This window comes from Sinohyriopsis cumingii, chromosome 12, assembly GCF_028554795.1.
Source record: "Sinohyriopsis cumingii isolate HCF-2022 chromosome 12, ASM2855479v2, whole genome shotgun sequence".
Classification (NCBI taxonomy): domain Eukaryota; kingdom Metazoa; phylum Mollusca; class Bivalvia; order Unionida; family Unionidae; genus Sinohyriopsis; species Sinohyriopsis cumingii.
The window spans coordinates 64,372,056-64,396,058 of record NC_142972.1 but is presented as its reverse complement, the minus strand read 5'-3'; the positions used below and the strand labels follow the sequence as shown (position 1 = coordinate 64,396,058).

The following is a 24,003-nucleotide window of genomic DNA, read 5'->3' as shown; positions in this document are numbered from 1 at the left end:
CCCTTCAAATTGGCGCATTATTTGCCAGCTAGACATTGTATCTATGGAAACAATAATGCTAGAGTAGTGTATAATCTACATTTTGACACGGATATAAAATAGGTAGTCACACTTCAGCTTGGAAGAAATAATATCGTCTAATATATTTCTTTATTTTTTTTGGTGTGTGTGTGTGTGTGTGTGTGTGTGTGTGTGTGTTTTCCCCTTGAGTTAATCAACGTAACATGTAAAATAGATGGGTGTTGGTTGTGGATTCCTCCCAGTCCTTCCCAGCATATATGACCAGTTAGAGGTTTTAGAGGAATCCCCTCAAAACTTTCAAAATACCCGAAGGTTTAGTATTATAAAAGATAACTCATCATTTTCGAGGTTCATCTACTGTTCTAAATGTACCAAGCTGTCATGGTTAAGGGATTTCCGGTTCCGTATTCGGCTCTCATCATGCATTTACACATGTTCGTCGGGTTTCAGTCACCTTTCTCCCCTACTGAGTTTTCAGAAGTTTTGGCCAGAGGTCAGTTTTAGATTTGATATCTAGATAATTTGTATAACATATTTTTATTTGTTTTTGTATCTAATTTTAAATATGTTGCATAAGGTATCAAATTCTCAAGAGTTGTTCTTAGTTTACAGCAATCTTTACCCTTTAATAAGAGCATGTCTATTGTACCCTCTCCTGTCTCATCTGATTGGTACACTGTCCATAAGGAATCCATCGTAAAGTAAGATTTATTGTGGGTTTGTTTTCCTTTCTCCGTCTTTATTTAATTCCTCTTTTAATCGCTCTCTCTCTCTCTCTCTCTCTCTCTCTCTCTCTCTCTCTATATATATATATATATATATATATATATATATATATATATATATATATATATATATATATATATATATATATATATATATATGTATATATATATGTCACTTTCTAACGTTTCTTCAGTCTTTCTCCCTTTGTTTAGCTATGTTCCTTTTTTTCCTTGATCGAGGCATTGGTCTATGCTCTACTGTTTCTAGAGTTGTTGTCAAAGTCTTTTAATACCTTTTTTCCGTATGTCCCTTTGTGTGATGATTCTTTTACGGTTTTTGTTTTCTTTTTTAGCGGCGTGGTCTTCGCTCCTTGTTCCATCCCCTGAGGAGTGGGCAATTCTTTTCTGGGTTGCAGCGTGAGCTCTGTTGCTTTCTCCATGTATATTTATTCTTCAACAGTTTCATTTCCATCGTCATTCCTACTACATTGTGATGGTCCATTTGCGCATTGTTTAAGTGACGTAGTCATACCTCTTTTCGTTTTCTTTTTGTGGAATTTCACTGTTCTCTTCATTGCCTTTCTGCGTGGGTAATTTTTTTTCTGGGTCGCAGCGTAGGCCCTGTTGCTTAGTCTGTAATTTCACTGTTGTCCATTCTTCCACAGATCGAGATCTGTCTTGATCCTGCTGCTTGGTTACCTCTTTTCTAGGGGCCCCGAGTGGCCGAGTGGTCTAAAGCGCTCTCCGTTACGGATCACTGCCATCTCACCTCTGTCTGCATGGGTTCGAGTCTCGGATTCGGCCAATGTGTTTATGTGAGAAAGCTTGCCAGTAGCTTCTCGAGGGTCGGTGGTTCTTTATGGGGATTTCCCGTGTTCTTCCTCCACCATTAATACTGGCCGCCATGTATAGCCTATCGTGTGCTGAAAAATGGCGTTAAACCCAACAACTACAACAACAACAACCTCTTTTCTAGGTCGCATTTCCGGCTGTTTTGTGCTACTATTGATGTTTCCTCTTGGATTTGTAGGGTTGGTGGTTTCCTTGTTTGTGTTTATAACTTTAGGGAATATGGTCAGCTCGGCTTTGTTGTTTCTCTCGGGTTCACAATCTCATTTTCTTTCCCTGTTTGGTATTTTTTTCGGAGTATACATGGTGTTTCCTCAAAGTTTACATTTCCTGTAATGGATACATCATCTAAAACACGTCTTTGTTAAGAATCCATGCATGTAAAATAATGTTTTGATTATGGGGCAGTTTTCTTTGTCAATCTCCAGTATTCTACTTTGATTTATAACCTGGAAGAATGCGTGCAAAGCCCTCTAGCACGATGCGTTTTTATATTGAATTTATCTTCAAATCGTTTTCCTGGTGCCCTCTTGCGGAAGTTATGTCCATCAGATGTAGCTTTTAAGTGTTTTTATAGGTCTCATAATGGTGATGGATCCCTGAATGACATGTCTTTTCCCAAAACTTGAACTTTGCCATATTCTAAGATTGGTTTCTTCCCCTTCCCTCTCAATAAATATTTTCCATTGTACCCTTTTCTGTTTAACGCATGTCTAAGTGACCTATAAAAGCGATTAAAATTTGAGCCAATTCTGGTCTAAGTGAGAAGTCTCTATTGTCTGTACTCTCTCTTCTCTCTCTCTCTCTCTCTCTCTCTCTCTCTCTCTCTCTCTCTCTCTCTCTCTCTCTCTCTGTGTATATATGTTTGTAGTCTTTTCGTCTTGAAATTGCTCTCCATGTCTATTCCACATGTATGCATTGTACAATTCAGCACGTATAGTGAGCGAAACTCACATTTCTTGCACAGACTGCAACCGTTCAGAAAAAGAAGAAAAATCAACGAATATTCAACAGCTTACAATGTTCTATATATTTTCATTTTTTTTAAATAATATTTGTCAATTCATATATCTCAGTACATTGTTGTTAGGCTCATGGGGATGTATACTTTGCAATGGCGTTCTTGGCACCCTTGCTTGCACTCGCTTGCTTCGGCGGCATTGTTCTGTACTATACCTTTTCGTTAACAAGGCAGTGGCACCTTTAGTTTTGATATTCCAATTTTATTGCCCTTTTATGTTGCTCATCTTCAATTTACGATCCTGAGTGTGCCAGTTGTCCGCGAAGAGCAAGGGGCCGCCCTGTGCTAGTGTCCTCGAAAATTACTACGAATGTGTACATGTACTGATATAGCATCCGTGAATGAATGGTCCTCGCCATTACACTTGGGACCCTTTGTCTATTTATCTGCAATACAATATAATGGTTCTAAGTAATGATTCATTTGGTAAATATCACTTGATTATCGCCGATACGTCACACACACATAAGTGAGATCAATCGAGAAGACTACGTGTTTCTTCAACCGAATTACTTTAGGATTTTTTTCTTCAGAATCCCTGCAATGTTTACTTTGCTGTTCTATGGGTTTAAAGTATTCTGTTCTTTAAAGTTTCCTCGTCCATGTTTTAAAACAGCATCTTTTACAGTCTGTATTTTTTTCTGCAAAATAATTTTAGTTTCTTTATTTACGCATGTCTATATATAAAGAATTAATGTTACTTTGTGATTTTAAATAAAAGAGGCCATATGTGCATAAAACAGCATTTTGCAAATGACCAGCTCACATGTGATTTGATTTTGTCTCGTGTGACGAGCAATCCTTAATCACTGTCCTCGACTGTTACTATCTTTTATTGTTAGATTAGTGATATGCAAAAAAATGTTAGATCTACATAATTCATATTTATCTGGTATGCTCTCAACACCCAAACATAGCGTTAATTCCAGAAAACGTTAATTAAAATTTTGAAAGGTGACTTGTTTTGATTCTAAGTCAGTTACTTTATACATGTTAATTAAAATGGTGTTGATAATTTTCTGGCATTATGTATAATTGTAAGTTGAAGAACCACCACATATTATTGTACAAAAAGGAATCTAAAACAGAACTACGTGCAAATAAATCTTTCGAATTTCATACAACAGGCGACAAAGAAACTATTTATCGAACGAGCGAAAGAAACGGAAAAAGAAAACAAAATGTACCGACAGTCATATTGGCCTTGAATGTTTAACGCAATTTTTCGGCACATGACATGCAGACATGTGATGAAGGAAGAAATGACGATTCTCGTCTAATGGCGTATTTGGAAAGTTGCAAGCGCTACATTCAAAACTAAAAAAGGAATAAAAAAGAACAGCAACAAACAATAAAAAAAATAAAAAAATAAAAAAACAACCAAAGGAAAAACAAAGGGTACAATTTGCCTTATTGAATATCGTTTACAAAAACAACCGACAATTTAACAATGTTGAGTAAATAAATGAAAAATATAACCACCGAAACTTATATGAATGAATATAAACCAAGGTTATTAACAATAGATAAATAATACGTGTATCAAATAAAGTCAAATGAAACTTTTGCACGTATTCAATAATATTTTCAAGAAATTTGTACAAAAAGCGAACATGTATCAATTCATATATTACAAGCGAAACCCTGAATAAACAAAACTTGTGGATGAGAAAGCCACCCCGTTGATATTACGACAGACAACACCATGCATAGAGAGAGGTATTGATTGCATCCCCTATATCTTCATCATCCCCAATTACACATATTTAGTTATCTTAAATTTCAATGTGGTATCACTGAGGAGCTAAAGGTCACTTTCATTAATACATCAAGCAGCTTTACAAACAGATCAAACAATGACTCATTGTTATATTTGTTCCAGATAAAATCAATATTCATTCCGTTATTCCACTGAGGCGTCGTGATGCCCATGAAAGACCACATAATTACTTTTAAACGTACTTAACGTGCTCAACAGATTTCAATACCATGTTAAGATAAAATAAAGAACTTTTATACCATGTTAAGATAAAATAAAGAACTTTTATGTTCTAAGCAAATATACGGTTTTGATCAAATACTAATCTTCTAAGCATGTGGACTATAAAAAAAAGTTCACAGCCAAACGGAGATGACAAATCATCCCAAATATCTTTCATTTGAACACGTCAAGTTTACGCCTAGTAAACGCATTTAATATTTAATTCCATAACTGTACTGCTGATGTTGACCAATTTTTTAAAAAAAGGTAATCTGAATTATTTTAATTAGTACGCAATGATTTCCTTTTGAGATAGAAGATACCATAAATTATCCAAAATGGTCTTCTTTACGAATCTTTTTTTCTCTTTTCTTTCTTCTGACGCTATCAAAGTGAATCAAAATAAACGTTGAAGAAGTGACATTATTTTATTATATTTGATTAAATGTTTGCAGTATTCGCAATTTCAGCTTAATGCAGGAGTGTAATGAAACATAAAAATCGATTTTGCTTTATTCGAAAGCATTTACACGATACACACCGAAGTGCTCTCATTGGTTGACTAAAATTCGACAACAAAGTACTCTTCTTGCTCAAAGTGCGCATGTCTGGTTTTGAACATTTTCAATTGTACATCATCTTAATTTATTTTACAATGTCATCTCTGTTTTGCCATCATATGTTCCACTTACACGTGGTTGCACAAAAATAATAACTATAAAGGGTTTGTTTCAAGTACATCTCTCTTTTAAAATTATAATACTCGTTATAGGGATATGTATTGTAAGGGTCTCAACAATACAGTTTTATTTACAGTTGTTCCACCTGTTGGTAGGACCTATTTGTAAAACGTTAATTTATATACTCTATTATAACATGCAGTTATTATATATGTTAATACCTTATCTCTAACAAATCCCTACATCTAATATCTCGAACAATTCCCTGCGTATAATATCTCCACAAAATCCCTACATCTAATGTCTCGAACAAATAACTGCATATAATATCTCGAACAAAATCCCTAAAACCAAATTTTTATGCATGATAAATGACTCAGTTGCTCTATTTGACAGCGAAACTAATTAACCAAATCAAGTTCGCACCGATGGGGCAGATTTGTTACAATGAAAACAAGACAGAGATATACGACCTTCAAATATTTGTCGCGTAGCGCCTTGCCAAGATCTTGTTGTTGTTGTTGGGTTTAACGCCATTTTTCAGCACACGATAGGCTATTCACGGCGGCCAGTATTAATGGTGGAGGAAGAACCCGGGAAAATACCGGAAAGAACCACCGACCCACGAGAAGCTACTGGCAAGCTTTTTCATATACCCACATTGGCCGAATCCGAAACTCGAACCCACGCAGACAGAGGTGAGATGGCAGTGATCCGTAACGGAAAGCGCTTTAGACCACTCGGCCACTCGGGGCCCCCGCCAAGATTTAATATTTTGATGTATTTAAGAATTCATTGTATCTGCAGTATACGTTTGTCATAGCAACCGTTAAAAATCCTTAAATCGTTACATTTAATATCCCTGTATCTAATATCACTTTCACAATTCTGACTCTCTCTCTCTCTCTCTCTCTCTCTGATCGATAGTATTGTAGATGATACTACTAGTTATGAAGGGGTGTGTGTATGAAGAATACAACATCAGTATCAAAGGTCACTGAGTACCACAGACATTGCCATCGTTGTCGCCTAGCGCCTTGCCAAGATCAAATATTTTGAGGTATTTAAGAATTCATTGTATCTGCAGTATTAAGTTTGTCATAGCAACCATTAAAAAAAACCGACCTGTTCTTGTATTTTATACACTCCAATGTGAGTCTTATCCTTACAAACAGCACACTAAGGACACTGGAGTTGGTTCAATTCAGGATGAACCCACTGTTCTATGGCACAAATGGGAAATATAAACATGATACCAATCTCACATGAGCCAATGATGGCTCAAATATTTGAAGGTCGTATATCTGTGTCTTATTTTCTTTGTAATAAATCTGCCCCATCGGTGCGAACTTGATTTGGTCAATCAGTTTAGCTGTCAAATACAGCAAATGAGTCATTTATCATGCATAAAAGTATCGTTTTGCTACGCATGCATTAAAATGACACCAATCAAATTGCGCATCATTAATTGATATCGCTTCCATCTAAAGCGTAAGGATTGTATTTACTTGCATTATTTATTGTTCCAACGCTTTATAAAAGAAGTGATATTTACAAAAGGTGATAAGTTGCCAATAAATATGGAGTTTACTTGCGATGACGACACACTAGAAATAGTATTTTTTTATAAAAAAAAAACAGTAAAGATATTGGCATTATTTGTACAGATGGAAAATGTTTGATGAAGCACAGATTGTATTAGATTTCCGGGCTCGTCAGGAGATATATTTGATATAAAAATATATATATATATATTTATAAATGAAAATTTAATTATAATTCACTAAATAAATCTTTTTGATAAATTAATATCGTCACTATTGAGATACTGTTGGGAGGTATGGACGTTTTTGGATGATACACATACTTAATGAATACATTTACTGTTTGGAACAAACTTATCAGGTATTGTTAAGAGAAGCGCACGAAATGTTTTGTTATGGCAAACTTGGATGAACTTATTTTATAGTAAGAAAGATGATATATTAAGTTTGGACCAAGTATCGGGTAGGTAATGCTGATAAATTTAGGCCACTATCAAACCAAGTTTGACTCAAATTTATTTAATTGGATGGAAAGGCTATGCAATTCAAATAAAGCTGCTTTATATGTGAATAGAATTTCAAGCCAGTCTGAAGTGAATTTTGATGATGTTCACATTAAAAATTCAAAAGTGTTATAGTTCGATTAAAACATGTCAACTGACAGAATGGAAGCAGAGGTTGGTGGTTGGAAAATATGGCTTTGTTCTATATGCATTTCACTCGAGGATCTTAATCATTTTGCTTAAACAGAATCAGTTATACAATGACCTTTTATTGAGAATGGCTAAACATTGAAAATGCAAAAAAAAAAAAAAATAAAAAAAAATAAAACTTGAATTTCTGAGTTCACGAAATTGTAGAATTGTACTCGCCTTTGGTGTCTATAAATGTAAGGCTCCTTTTACAGAGAAATAATAATCCATATCTAAACAACTAATGTACGAGGAATAATGAAATAATTCTAAATACAACAAAGATTTTAATTATTGAACAGTACGCCATTGTATCCTAAACAAGTATTCGTCATCCACCTCTCTACATACTTTATCAGTCTGATTATTCAGGTATTAAATGCCATTTTATATTCACGTTTTGGTATGTTGTTCATAAACGCGAAACTGCACTTCCAACCGCATGACGGCTTTCATATCGCCTGGCCCCAGCGTATCTTTGATAATGGGATTTTTCATCCACAAATCACTTGAGCTAAATTAGAGTTGCATGGAGGATGTGGCAAAGTTTTATTCTGTGCTCTTTCGGAAGTATATCAAGACGGCGGATTTATGAGTGTTGTCATCGAGTTGTTGGATACCTCGGGTGTCAGTTAGTGGACGGGTGATTCGGGGTGTTCTACAACTTTTGGCAACACTGTGGAGGCTCAGAAATGTATATTGATATTAGCCGAGTCAGACATTGATACCTAAAGGACCGAGCCTTTGCATTTGAATAAAATGTATGTGAAACTCTCTTGGCAGTCCGACTATGTTAAGCTATTATTGTCTCCGCTTGTTTTCTCCAGTCCAACCTTTTTTTTTTTTTCTTTTCTTCTCTTGAGTAAAGTTCAAGAAAGTGAATCCATGCTGCATTACCTTTGACAATGTCATTCAAATACCTCTTTTGTTTGTCTTCATATCTGGCGAGTAGCTGTTTGGCGATTTCAACTCGATCATGTTTTTCATCAGCAGTCAATAAATGCCCATGATAATAGAAATATCACCAACTGTGTATCGAGGAACTTTATCAATTCCCCCACCCCACCCCACCCCCAAAGCAGCAGCGTTTCGCTCGTCCATCGCAGACGATGGTATATGCATTCACGGCAACTGTTAAATCGATGAAACCATCCCAGCCACCCACAGCTATAGGATATGACAGATAATTACATAAGTAAACGTAATCCATATCGGCCTTGATGTTAACCGAAGAGTACTCTAAGAGCGGCAGGATGTTATATTATTATCTTTGCTTAGTAACAAAGTTGTCTCTCCCTCTGTCATGCACCTATGTTACGTCACGCACACAAATCTGCAGGAATGCGGCCTGCTGTGCGTACAAGTATAGTTCATTATATAAAACGTTGTTTTGTCTATCTATAGGTATTATGTTTGGAATGATTAAAGAAATAAAAATGTTATAACATAACATTTTAAAACTTTGCAAATAACTCTCGTACTATTCAAGATAAGACGTCTTGTCTTCTACTCCTCTTTTATGTAAAAAAATATTGGTTTTATCTATTCAGCGATGAACGGTTTTATCTATTCCAAATATATCGCAGTTGTTGCAGCACAAAGTCAGAATGGAATTTCGTGTTCAGAAGACTAGCAATATGGAACGGACTGAGTCTAATTCAACATAAAACAAATTGGGGTTTTGTGGGTTTAACGCCATTTTTCATCACATGATAGGCTATACATGGCGGCCAGTATATTTGGTGGAGGAAGAACCCAGAAAATAATGTGTCGACGCACTTGCCCTGATGGGCGCAAGCATCCTCAATTTTAATAGTCAGTCAGCCAGAAAATAAACCTCAGAAATAACCACCGACCCAAGGGAAGCTACTGGCCAACATTCACACATACCCGTTGGTCAAGCTGAGGTCTCATTGGATAGTTTCGTATTTTGACACCTCTATTTTTTGAGGTAGAAGGCATGAACCTAATTATCACAAGCCTAGCATTTATAAGTTCACACAGAAGCTAAAGCTGTAATGTGGTTTAGCATTACTTTAAGTTAGGCTTGGAAATAGGTTGGCTTCTTGGTGACTGTCACTGTCATACGGGCATTGGAGATCAAATGCGTAAATTGGGCTGCAAATGAGCAGCCGGCTTACGGTTTTACGTGTGTCTGCTACAGAGGTAAATATCTAAAAATCTAGATGGTCGAGGGTTGATGAAAGGTATGCGAATTTGTTATATAGTACTAGTGAACTTTATTCATGCTTAAGGCACATACTGATTCTTTTAGCTGCCTTGTCACAGGAAAATGTTCAAAATAGCTATCAAGAATGAATGTAAAATTTTGAGGTTGGTGGCAGTGATGGTTCAGCATAAAAGCCACCAGTTGCATCAGGAATTAGCCTAATCGCCGCAGTAAAAATCTCACAGGCATGCTTTCTACAAAAATCATTAGTTTGCTTTTATTTGTATCTTCAGTGTAAACGTATTCTCATTATTCTGCAATATATCATTGTCGGATGAAAATTCACCAGATAAACTGTCCAGTGAGACCTGAAACGCAAACATATACAGACAGAGGTGAGATGTCAGTGATCTGTGAAGGCAAGAGCTTTAGACCCATCGGCCCGCCGTGACCCGTTGTACAAATAAATGTCTACAATGTGAGCGTAGCTTGGAAGTTCTCACTTTTCTCAGATTTAGAACAGGCGTTGTGAACCAAAAACCCCAAATAGTACTTTGTGTTTCTTTTGCCTTCTTCTTCTTTTTCCCCGCATACTTTTAGACATGTTTCTGGAATATGCGTCTTGGAGAAGTGAGATGAATTAGAATTATTCAATATTAGGATGAATCAATTGCATGGTAATTGCTTGAGATTTTTTTTTAATGGAAAGCTTGTTACATGAATATGTACTCTATGCTTCCTAAGCAGCAGGGGGGGCGAATCCGACATTTTGTCCAAACGTCATTTGGCTTAATTAGCACTTTCTGCACTCAGCGGATCCGGTGTCGTCAGCGCCTGGTAAAAAAAAAACGACGTCGTCGTCGAGGGGATCGTCCGGACGTCATTTGGTTTAATTAATACCTTCTGCGCGCCGATCCCAGCGTCGTCAGCGTCCGGTAAACACAGCGACGACCGCGTCGATGTCATCGCCCCCCCCCCCCCCCCTGCTGCGGTGACATGGACTTTAATGTTTTTCGAAACTTTTTTAGTCATGCTCAGTTGACCCCACATGGATTTGTAACGATAAATTTACATGATCCTCGGACACGATATCGTATCGGACTTGACCAAATATTCGGTTAAATTGTAAGCAGCAGGGGGGGGGCGATGACATCGACGCGGTCGTCGCTGTGTTTACCGGACGCTGACGACGCTGGGATCGGCGCGCAGAAGGTATTAATTAAACCAAATGACGTCCGGACGATCCCCTCGACGACGACGTCGTTTTTTTTTTTTACCAGGCGCTGACGACACCGGATCCGCTGAGTGCAGAAAGTGCTAATTAAGCCAAATGACGTTTGGACAAAATGTCGGATTCGCCCCCCCTGCTGCTTCCTAGCTTATAAATGCCCAACAAAAACACGAAAGGTCGTGGGTTAGAACCGCGACCGAGTCATACCAAAGACTTATACAAATGGCACACACAGCTGCATCGCAAAGCGCTCAGAATTAAGTGGTGTGTTAGGACTGGTCGGCTTGGTATCAGGATAATGTGACTGGGTTGGACATCATGCTATAAAATTATTACGGCTATGCTAAATCTCTCTCTCTCTCTCTCTCTCTCTCTCTGTCTTTGCATGTCTGTCTGTCACACACACACACACACACACACACACACACACACACACGTTTAAAAGTCCAATGTGCCATATAATTAGAATGTTTCTGCACCGGACATCTTTTATTTCAAGTTCTTACACCCACACTATTTTGAAACAGGTATTTCTGAATACATTTTAACGTGTGCAAGTCATGTAATTGCAAGCCATGTAATTGCAGGTTAAGTCACCGTGCATATATTGCCGATGAATTTGAGATAAGACGTACCGTATATACTCTCGTATTAGGTCGAGTCCAACAGCACGCTGCACAGTCCCAGGTCTACCGTAGCATAATGGTCAGGCGGATCTGGGTCTAAGCAATTGGTTGGATTAATCAGCAGAGCAAATTGTGGATAGTTAATGCAAAATATAAGTCGAATAGATTCCTTCTAACACTTCGAGGTTATGGACAGGCTCGTCAATGGGGTGGGGGGCAACCGGGGATAAATCCCTGGGCCGAATAACTTTTTAATTGTATAAAGGAAAATTTTTGCTTGAAAATGAACTTGGAGACTCCAGGGTGTTTCTTACCACAGGGTCCGTGGTTGCTCTACGGCCCTGGATATGGACACTCTGAACAAAATTTCAGTATGTTCTGGAAATACCGCAATCGTTGCATACTCCATAGTCTTGTTTTGATACGTTATTGAACTGATGGGAACGTTACAGACTAACTGATATGCATATCTGATTTAACTATATCTGATTTAATTGTTTGCAAATTTTATTTTTTTTTAAATTTCATGATATGTCAAAATAATGCTTGCTAGGAACTCATACTTTTTCCAGAAAATAGTTTGACCTTGACTGTTCGTTTTAGTAAACACCAAGTGTTGACCTGGATCCTTAACTTGATTCAAAGTTAGTAGTAGCCACGGAAATAAGTTATATACTTATTTTAAAATGATTGGTTGTTGTCGAGGTCATGATGGAATTATCTGGTTTAAGATGTAAACAATTTTTTTTTCTTTCTAAGAGTAAAATGATTGGTTTTCGTCAGGGTCATGTTAGGCATACGTGATATAAACATGATCACGTGATCCCCTTTTGATTTCGCAACTTGGAGATTTTCGAAATTGCGTTTTAGAATACGATATAACCTTTGTTTTAGAGAAATATTCTGAGTTTATTGGGCTTTTTTACACAGGAAAGTGTCTGTTGTGTCGTTTGGAGTTATTTCAAATTACTTGGATTCAAAAGGATTAATTCTTTTTCTCCTGGAGATAACGTGTGCTCATACGAAATTCTTGAAAAAAAGACATCTCTTATAAACATGTATTTGGATTTCCAAAACCGGAGTGATATTTATTGTTTCTAGAAGGAACTGTAGACTTCAACACTCTAGTACAGCATACGTCATGGTTTTCCATCTTGGATTCTTCATCGGGGCTTGAACTTGAAATCATTAGAAAATTTTATTATTAGGACTTCTAAAATTGTATTCGTGGATTATTCTTGGATTAGTTTTGGATTTGATTCTTAAAATCATAAGTTGATATTTTTTTCTTCTTCATTTTAACAGAATTTTTCCAGGGAAATTAATTATTATATTTTTTGAAAGCTTGTTGTTTTCACTCTTTCTTGTGTTACTATTTATTCGAGCCTAAACACATAACATAAGACTAACAATAAGACACTTTTGTTCCATTTCTTCGAAAGTAGATTATGAATTGTACCTGCATGTGTGTGTGTGTGTGTGTGTGTGTGTGTGTGTGTGTGTGTGGCTTTACTTTCTTTTGCTCTTTTCGTTGTTGGGGTGGACGGTGGGTGGCATTTTACATGAAATTATTTTTTTTTAAAAAAAATATAAAATACCTCGTGTAGTGGTGTTTTTTTATTTTTCAGGACAAATGTGTTCAGACATTGACAAATTTACAATTTTGCATATTTCAGTAATTTTCCTTTCATAAAAACTAAAGTCACTATAGATAAGGACGCATTTCCAAAGAGATGTAGCAAACAAAGCCATTGCAAAACGAATTTGAAGTAACCATTAAGAGATATAACCAGATACGTCCAGTGATAATACACAACAAACACGCACGGTGCTTATTGATTTACTTTCCTATCGCTTCAAAAATCATACATACATACACACACACACACACACACATACATACATACATACATACATACATACATACATACATACATACATACATACATACATACATACATACCTATCTACCTACCTACCTACACACACACACATACATACATACATACATACATACATACATACATACATACATACATACATACATACATACATACATACATACATACATACATACATACATGCATGCATACATACATACATACATACATACATACATACATACATGTATGCACGCACGCACACACACACACATACATACATGCATACATACATACATACATACATACATGCATGCACGCACACACACACACTTACATACATACATACATACATACATACATACACTACTACATACATACACTACATACATACATACATACATACACTACAGACATACATACATACATACATACATGTATGCACGCACACACACACACACACACACACACACACATACATACATACATACATACACACATACATACATACATACATACATACATACATACATACATACATACATACATACATACATACATACATACATACATACATACATACATACATCAGTTCGCACTTTACCCTGAAAATCATTGAATCATTGAATGCTTGGCTTTTCCTGAGCTGGAGAAGCTAAGATGATATCCGAAATACATTTTACAAATGGTTTTCCTGTTTCTCTCTGATACCAGTTTCTTCTGATACCAGTTTCTGCTGTTGCATTACATTTTCTCCCATCTTCAGCCTGTTCATTTCTATTGTTTTTAATCTTTCCTCTTTCACAGAAAAACGTCAAAAATTGATTTACACACACTCAGAAACCATTAAACCTCTCCTGATCATGAATATGTATATCCTCCCTCCTGTTGCAGTACACCTAAACCACGCCCCCTTATTACTATGTTAATTGCTTCATTCAGCACATCAGGTGTACATTACAAGAAAACTGCAGCCTCCAGCTACAGATGATCTATTTCATGGTACCAGTGGAGTACGTTGTGTTATTATGACGAGTAGATCAGCGGACTAACTCCTTGCAAGTGCGGCTATGAGTACAACGAGATTAATCTGTCCGAAAAAAGTTGTTGCATTTGTGCTATTTTGATAACAGCAGACCTTCCTATACATAGAGACTCAATGTGTAGAATTCAGACATGATTTTGGATAAAATGTTTTTGTATGTGTGCAGCGTTACATGGATTATTACACTCTTGGAAACAGTCACACGTGAGTACCTTTCTTTATTTACTTAGAACAAGCGCAATTTTGCTTGAATGATTAGGTATTTAAGTGCATGAAGTTGTTACCTGTACAAATAAGTGCTTGGAATGTGATGCGTCACCTTAGATATAGTTGTATATCATACGAATCATATATATATATATATATATATATATATATATATATATATATATATATATATATATATATATATATATATATATATATATATATAGAGAGAGAGAGAGAGAGAGAGAGAGAGAGAGAGAGAAGACAAAACTAAACGTTGGCCTTCCCAACGCATGTGATTAGCTTTCTTTTCAGATGCTCAAATTTATTTCCTTCATATTTCTTGCATAATGTTCACTTTTCCCCGTTGTGACTTTTGAAGCAGATCACGTTCTGACATTATTAGTGATTTTATGAGGGAGGCGAGCACTTGAAGTGACTGACATTAGTTTTAGTATTATGCTGACACTGTTAATGCGAGTGCATAGTGTACAGTACATAATTTACGTTGTCGATCAGTTAAGAATATGTGCACATTTTTGAAACTTTACAAATGGTCTACCGTATCTAACGGTAAGTCCTGTCGAATATGTTTCAGATGAAAATTATCTGTGTGCCCCTGATTGGGTGCGTTTATGTGTGTGTGGAGAGAGAGAGTGTGTGTGTGTGAGTGTGATTTTGATTTTTAGCGTAGCTTTAACAATTTTTCAGTCATAACGCTACGAGAGAGAGAGAGAGAGAGAGACTGGCATCACAACTCCTTGAGAATAGAAATGCTAATCTTTACAATTTAAAGCATATAGCTATAAACATCTCAATTTGTTCTTCCGCCCGTCTTCAGGGCCATAATGGGGATTTGTGTACTTTGAGCACATTTATAATTATGGCACCTAGGTGCTATGTAAGCACCTTTGTGATAAACCTTTAGTTTAGTTGTCTGTTGGACATCTTTGTCACAAATGCAGAAGTCTCACATTCCACTACACTATATTATCAAGCAATGTGTTACATATCGTTAAGCCCCCACCCCCAGCTATTGAGAAATAAAAAAAAATAACGAACGTCATCCGCAAGTAGCTGCAGACAATATTGTCACACTTTCACTAAACCATTTTGATAGTCAGTGGATTTGTGGGGACTGTAAGTTTCGAATAGCAAATAATGAGCATTGTGTTGTTTAATCGGTCGCTTGGTATACGTGCATATTAGGCCGAAGTGTATAGAGATATACCGGATGCGGAAAATAAGATATGTATGTATGTATGTATGTATGTATGTATGTATGTATGTATGTATGTATAGTTGAACATAAATAATGTCAAGATAAAATAGCAAAAAACCTTAGTCTCATTAAAGTTGCTTTGCATCTTAGAGTCTAATGTTCAAACACTTATATTAAACAGAGTTGCACACATCATTTGATTAAGGGGATCTATCTTCAAATCCCTCGCATCTAGGTCTAACAAACATACAACTAAACCTAAAGATGACACAACAGATGTTTTAGCAAACATCATTAGATATCTCAAGTTATGCAGTACTTCCCATTTACTCTCTCATTTAACAAATAATTTTATCAAGATAACTCTTTCGAATCGGAAAAACAAAGCACATGTTCTGCGTTTAATTGGGATGACTGAACAAAAAATAACGGTTAGAATTTTAGACATGATGAAAACGGTATTCAACACGGAGCTTTTCAGGAAAATAGACAAGCAAGTTGTTCTTCGCCTTTTTTTTTCTGTCATGATTGTTGACCACTGTTTGGTCTGCTGAAGGAACTAGAAATGTGTTTATAAAACACAGATGCTCCTCTTTTGAAATTTGACCTAAACGCAAAACCTAACCAAGTTCATATGTACGTACGGACGGACAAGGATTACATTATATGCGCAACACCTTTCGTAATGTAGCATACCTTTAAGATATGAGATGACCATGTACTTAACCTGATCTCATCAGGCATCGAACCCTGAACTCACGGGGGAAAATGTCTGGTGTTCATATTACTATATTGGCTATTTGGAAGGGTTCTATAATAGCTGCAATGTATACATTTTAGATCGCAACATTTCAGCTGCGTTACCCCACTAAATACAAACATACTGCTCATGTTTATACTTAACCAAATAAACACACACATGTACGTAGAGTATATACACCTGCTGGTAAAAAGAACGATTTGTTGTATCAGAAATGAAATCTTAACGTTTCTTTGGGTTTTGTTTTGAAAAACGCCATTGTATTCCGCGCCCTCCATGTACTCCAGCGTCTTAAAAGTCCGAAACGATTCTCACGAGATATTTATAAACAAAGTGGTTGACCTGTACTAACGAGTCTTTAAACTTCAAGCTTATGTAATTGACACCTTATGCTTCGTTTCCAGCTTAATAGTCCTCGCAAATCACGTGATACAAAATAAGCCGTACTCCATCCATGGGAAAGATTATCAATCAGTACTAGTTTTTCTTTTACCCCATGGTTCCTGTTGAGAGATACGTGACAATCTGTAGAACAATTTGCAGACAGATGACTTGCGCTATTTGTATATGAACATTAAAGTAGCCAGTGTAACCATTTCATGGATGTGGATAGATTTGACTTATAAAACCATTCGTACAACTGAGTAGCCACGTCATGAATGCAGACAAGTGTGTGTGTATATATATATATATATATATATATATATATATATATATATATATATATATATATATATATATAATCACGGGGGCCAGTATTACAATTTATCAATGTACACATCTACTATATAGAGTATAGTATATATAAAACGTAAAGGTAAATTTTGACCAGCGATACAAGCCCCTCTTGTATTATTGATTATATGTAATATGCTTTTTACCCTATGATTAGTTTTCCTATTTCTGATCAAGGAATGCCTTATGTATGTTACACTTAGCATATGTTACATTGAAAAAAATGTCCTTGTATTTTTTTAGTTTGAAATAAGAGGAAAAACAGATTAACACTGTAAAACCAAATTTTCTGTACTCGATGACAATGATTTTGAATGGTGCATGTTTTTTTTTTCCTTCTGAAGGCACCGTTGCATGAAGATGGTACTATGTTTCACTGTGATGCTGTACGGAGCCTTGAATGTTTTGAGAGGTTTTTGACTTTGACTCGGCCTGTTAAAACACCGTACAATGATTCCAGTTTTCCATTGATTAAAAGCAGAAATGATGGCAGACACCCCCCCCCTCAAACACACACGCACACACAAAGTCAATAACAGAAATATTACAAGCAACCACTTCTGTCGATGGGTTCAAGGTTTATATAACCCTATTATACCCTAAGCCGAACCTCGTTAAGAACTTCTACAGTATGTAAGAATTCGAGTTTGCGATGAACAAAACTGTAAGAGGCATAAACACCGATATCGAATACCTTGTCATACTGAGTGTTATTGATAACTGACTTCGAGATAAAAGTATCGTCGCCTCTGGTTAAGGTATGCCACGAATATCTTGGTTCAGTTTAAGGCCGGTGTATTATAATGGGTTAAGTGTGGTAAATGGATGTGGCCCATCATAAGACCTGGCGTGTACGGCAAGTAGTTGGGCGTTTATATACAGAAGTCGATTATTCCTGGTATCTGCAGTTGATAAGAAAAGGGCTTCGCTACATGCGCTACATGCGCAAAGATAACAAAAATGTAGACCATGCATATTACTAGTCATGCCAGTTAGGGGGAGAGAGTCTTACTATAATTAATCTAGAACTTGAATTACACTCAGTATTTCTCAAACATTCTCCTAAAGTCAAAATTCTTATCCATATGCAATGCAACAATATTTTTTTCATACATAAAACACGTAAATATTTAGAGACACTTACTTTGGCGTAGTAATACTTCTGTGGGCCCTACATAACTCAGTGGATACTATCAAAGGGGCATTTCAAACTGAACTCTGTGCAGACGTAATAAAGAGGGAAATGGATTCAAGGCGTCGAAGTTCATGATTTTTTAGACAGGCTGATAAGAATAGTATAGGCAAATTCGTAGGCAGATTTAAGGCAATATTCGTAGACAGATTTAAGGCAATATTCGTAGACAGATTTAAGGCAATATTCGCAGGCAGATTTAAGGCAATATTCGTAGACAGATTTAAGGCAATATTCGTAGACAGATTTAAGGCAAATTCGTGGGCAGATTTAAGGCAAAATTGGTAGACAGATTTAAGCCAATATTCGTGGACAGACTTAAGGCAAATTCGTAGACATACTTAAGACAATATTAGTAGACAGATTTAAGGCAATATTGGTAGCCAGATTTAAGGCGATATTCGTAGGCAGATTTAAGGCAATATTCGTTGACAGATTTAAGCCAACGTTCGTAGGCACATTTAAGGCAATATTTGCAGGCATATTTAAGGCAATATTCGCTGGCAGATTTAAGGCAATATTCGCAGGCAGATTTAAGGCATTATTCGTAGACAGATTTAAGGTAATATTCATAGGCAGATTTAAGGCAAATTCATAGGAAGATTTAAGCAAAATTGGTTGACAGATTTAAGCCAATATTCGTGGACAGACTTAAGGCAAATTCGTAGACAGACTTAAGGCAATATTTGTAGACAGATTTAAGGCAATATTGGTAGCCAGATTTAAGGCGATATTCGTAGGCAGATTTAAGGCAATATTCGTTGACAGATTTAAGCCAACGTTCGTAGGCACATTTAAGGCAATATTTACAGGCATATTTAAGGCAATATTCGCTGGCAGATTTAAGGCAATATTCGCAGGCAGATTTAAGGCAATATTCGCAGGCAGATTTAAGGCATTGTTCGTAGACAGATTTAAGGTAATATTCATAGGCAGATTTAAGGCAAAATCGGTAGACAGATTTAAGCCAATATTCATGGACAGACTTAAGGCAAATTCGTAGACAGACTTAAAGCAATATTTGTAGACAGATTTAAGGCAATATTGGTACCCAGATTTAAGGCGATATTCGTAGGCAGATTTAAGGCAATATTCGTTGACACATTTAAGCCAACGTTCGAAGGCACATTTAAGGCAATATTTGCAGGCAGATTTAAGGCAATATTCGCTGGCAGATTTAAGGCAATATTCGTAGGCAGATTATAGGCATTATTCGTAGACAGACTTAAGGTAATATTCATAGGCAACATTAAGGCAAATTCATAGGCAGATTTATGCCAAATTCGTAGGCAGATTTAAGGCAATATTCGTAGACAGATTTAAAGCACATTTAAGGCAATATTCATAGGCAGATGTAAGACACTCGTATGCAGATTTAAGGTAACATTGATAGACAGATTTAAGGCAAATTCGTAGGCAGATTTAAGGCAATATTCATAGGCAGATTTAAGGCAGATTCATAGGCATATTTAAGGCAAATTCACAGGGACACAATTAAAGTTTATAACGTTATAAATCAGGGGTCTCAGATTCAAACCACCCTGATATCCGCATGACGACATTTTCGATGACCCAAGAGCCGCACCACCGTTGTTATCTCTCTTGACACCTTGTGACGCCACTCATTTTGCGGGCCACAGGATGCGGCCTAACGGGTCGTGTGTTTGAGACCCCTGATTTAAATGATGTATTGCAGGGCCGTGGACAGGATTTATGGTCCCTAGGAAAAATTCTTTAGTAGGCCTTACGAATTACAAAGTGTGACGGCGATGGACCCCTGACAATTGTGGGCCCCGGGAACTTTGTTCTAATTGTCCTACCTTGTCCGCCGCCCTGATGTATTGTTTGCTTTATTAATGCATTATTCTCAGATATGATTAATCAGCATTTACCATACAAAGAACGTACGTAGAATCAAATCATAGTGGATTAATGATGATACCTTTTCGGTCATGTATACCGCAGATTTCCTTCACGAGAAAGCAGGAGAAATTAAATGTGCAAATAATTGGACTATTTATAGGGCTTTTGAAAATAAGTTCATTGCAACAATTAGAGATATAAATGAATAATAATGAGATAAAACTGTTCGCTATTCGTAAAAATCTAACATAAACTCTGGGAAAAATTAAATGATTTCCTACCTTCATCAAACTCTCATTATTACTATTTGTAGGAAAGTAGTTAATTATGTTTTCTCAGATAGCAGATAATTATTGATTTCTTCTATAGTATTGTGCTTGGTAATGGTATGGACTTTGATTCATCAATTTTGATATTGAACGCATCTCAGATAAAATGTCCTTCAGATGCCAAATATAACTGAGATTTTGTTTGAAAGGAAATTTTAAATATATCTAATCAACATTTAGTGGTTTTAATTACTTATCAGTGAAACTCTTAATGCCGTCTGTATATTTCAATGTTAAACCACTGACTTGTATATTTAATATGTCCATAGGTACAGTGAAACTCTTAATGCCGTCTGTATATTTCAATGTTAAACCACTGACTTGTATATTTAATGTGTCCATAGGTACAGTGAAACTCTTAATGCCGTCTGTATATTTCAATGTTAAACCACTGACTTGTATATTTAATGTGTCCATAGGTACAGTGAAACTCTTAATGCCATCTGTATATTTCAATGTTATACCACTGACTTGTATATTTAATATGTCCATAGGTACAGTGAAACTCTTAATGCCGTCTGTATATTTCAATGTTAAACCACTGACTTGTATATTTAATATGTCCTAAGGTACAGTGAAACTCTTAATGCCGTCTGTATATTTCAATGTTAAACCACTGACTTGTATATTTAATGTGCCATAGGTACAGTGAAACTCTTAATGCCATCTGTATATTTCAATGTTATACCACTGACTTGTATATTTAATATGTCCATAGGTACAGTGAAACTCTTAATGCCGTCTGTATATTTCAATGTTAAACCACTGACTTGTATATTTAATATGTCCATAGGTACAGTGAAACTCTTAATGCCGTCTGTATATTTCAATGTTAAACCACTGACTTGTATATTTAATATATCCATAGGTACAGTGAAACTCTTAATGCCGTCTGTATATTTCAGTGCTGAACTACTGACTTGTTTATTTATTATATCCAAATTTACAGCAAGTTGTGTATAAGATTGAATATAATCTAGAGTAAAACCCCTGTTTTAAGTCCAGGGAACAAACTGAGTGTAAGTAATTATAGAGTCTTATCTGGTCTACCTATTGTCAGCAGTATTATATGTTTTCAGTTCATTTTATGATTTGTTTTCGTCAGAAAATAATTGGATTGCTCTGTGCCAATCAGGTAAGCGTCCAGATCATGCCTGCAAGACAAAACTCCTTGGTTTGCCGTTGAAGAACGCCGATAACGGAAAATTAATGGGATTTGTATTCTTAGACTTGCCATATGTTTTTGATAATTTTATTCATAACGTTTTGCTAAATAAATTATAAAAATTTGATATTACAAAACCATCATTGCAATGATTTTCTGCCTATCTCAGCAGTAGATTGCAAGCTGTGAGTTCGTGTGGTGTACATTGGACTACCACAGGGATCAATTATATGCCTTCTCTTTTTCATATATAAACGATTTGACAAATGTCGGAAACATTTTGTTGTGTGTGTATATGCAAGTGATACGTCGAACTATGTTAGAGATGACGATCTTACTATTACTGAGAGCAAACAAAATTAAAATTTACATTGTGCTTTGAAATGGATGCATTTCAATTAACTTTGCCTAAAAGCTCAGAAAACCCGGTTTTATATTTCTCAGCTAAACATTCGCATGTATAGGATTGAAGTGAATTTGTGAAACAATTCATCAGTTGAAAAAGTCCCATATAAAATATCATAAAGCTTATATTATTGTTTTCACTTCATTCTCGCATGCATATTCATGATCTGTGATAATGGGAGTCAGCTGTATTTGCTTGATAAACCTTTCATGTATATAATAGTGAATTAGTCAAATATAGTTGCAAAAGTTATACATTTTAGTAAACCTAGATATCTTTATGATTTCGTTGAGAACTTTTATTCTTCCGCTTCGAGTTGGATAATATCGACCTTACTATAATTGAAAACAGTTTGTGTGGGGGGGGGGGTGCACAGGGCAATGTACGATTTAAATTGAAAGGATCTGATATCATGACGACTTAAGCAGTCATAATGACTTTCGTGTACTTACTCTGTTGCACAGTTCTGAAATCGGCATGGCCTGTGTTTTGTTTTCTGATACAGCACTTGTATTGATTCTCAATATGTTTTCACCACAGGAAATTTAGCAGCAAATTTAGTGCCAATGTGTAGCGAATAAAAGAAGAATTGTTGTGAAAGATGTAATAAACACACACACACACACACGCGCGCGCGCGAGCGCGATTTTATAACAGGACAGTGGGTAGAATGATAGGCACCGAGAACCGAACTCTTTTATGAATTTTGAACGGTTGAAGAGTTAGATATTAGTGCATGATGCAAAGGGGAGATAAGTTATATTCTAAAATTGTGGGTAGAAATTTATATTCGTATAGAGGGTTTCACCTAACAAAGAACCTTTAGGATCGACACGAAGGGAGAAATAAAGATTATATATATGCGTCCTTGGTGTTCACTTGTGACAACCGCGTTGATGGCTAGCAACGATATGTATAGTGGACATTTATCCAAAAGACGGTAGATTGATATTGTTTACAGTTATTGTGCTAGTAGTTCGTTTCAAAGGACGTGTCCATTCCATATCCATGATAGTCCGTGTGTGACATTTATTAGTGTTTGATAAATGATATTAACCATTAAATATGTACATGACAAATTGACTTGTGTCCTTTCTTGTGGCTGTTGAAAAGAAGATGGTAAATTGTAATGTTGACCCTATCACACTGAGAAGGTTGCTTGCATTCGTGTGCGTACTTTGAAAAAGCTCACGAACCTGCATTCGAGTTTATGAGATATTTTGTTTTTTGCACATACGTTGCATAATTATACCAGTGCATCAAATGCCCACCTCTTCATGTCCAGAACAAAATCAAATTATAGTTCTCTTTGTCGGCACGTTATATTACGTTGAATCTCACCTAGTGTATAATCTACATTTTGTACCATGTTAAAGTTCCTTCATATTCACCTTTTACAATCGAAAGCTTTATTCATGGTCATCGTTCCAAATAAATTAACATTAATTTACTGACAGTGAGCTACATAAGTACTAACTGATAAACTGATCCCATTAAATTGGTGATAACTTTATATTCCAAGTTTCAATTTGACATTCACTGATTGACAGATTACGATTTATGCCTATCATAAAAGTTTCTTATTTGTCAACCAAATGTGTGGAAGAATAAATGTATGTTTCCTAAGAGTTTCATCTGCGCCTCTGTGACATGTGCACC

General features: G+C 36.1%; 1 protein-coding gene across 1 annotated transcript in view; it reads left to right on the top strand.

The window, feature by feature from the left end:
* Window positions 1-14,333: 14,333 nt before the first annotated feature.
* The window catches only part of LOC149786597 (uncharacterized), a 75,386-nt gene continuing 65,716 nt past the window's right edge, over window positions 14,334-24,003 (top strand). The window contains exon 1 of the mRNA XM_089977099.1: window positions 14,334-14,669. Coding sequence (XP_089833225.1) covers window positions 14,597-14,669 — 73 coding nt within the window. The 5' untranslated portion in view covers window positions 14,334-14,596. The remainder of the gene's footprint in view (window positions 14,670-24,003) is intronic.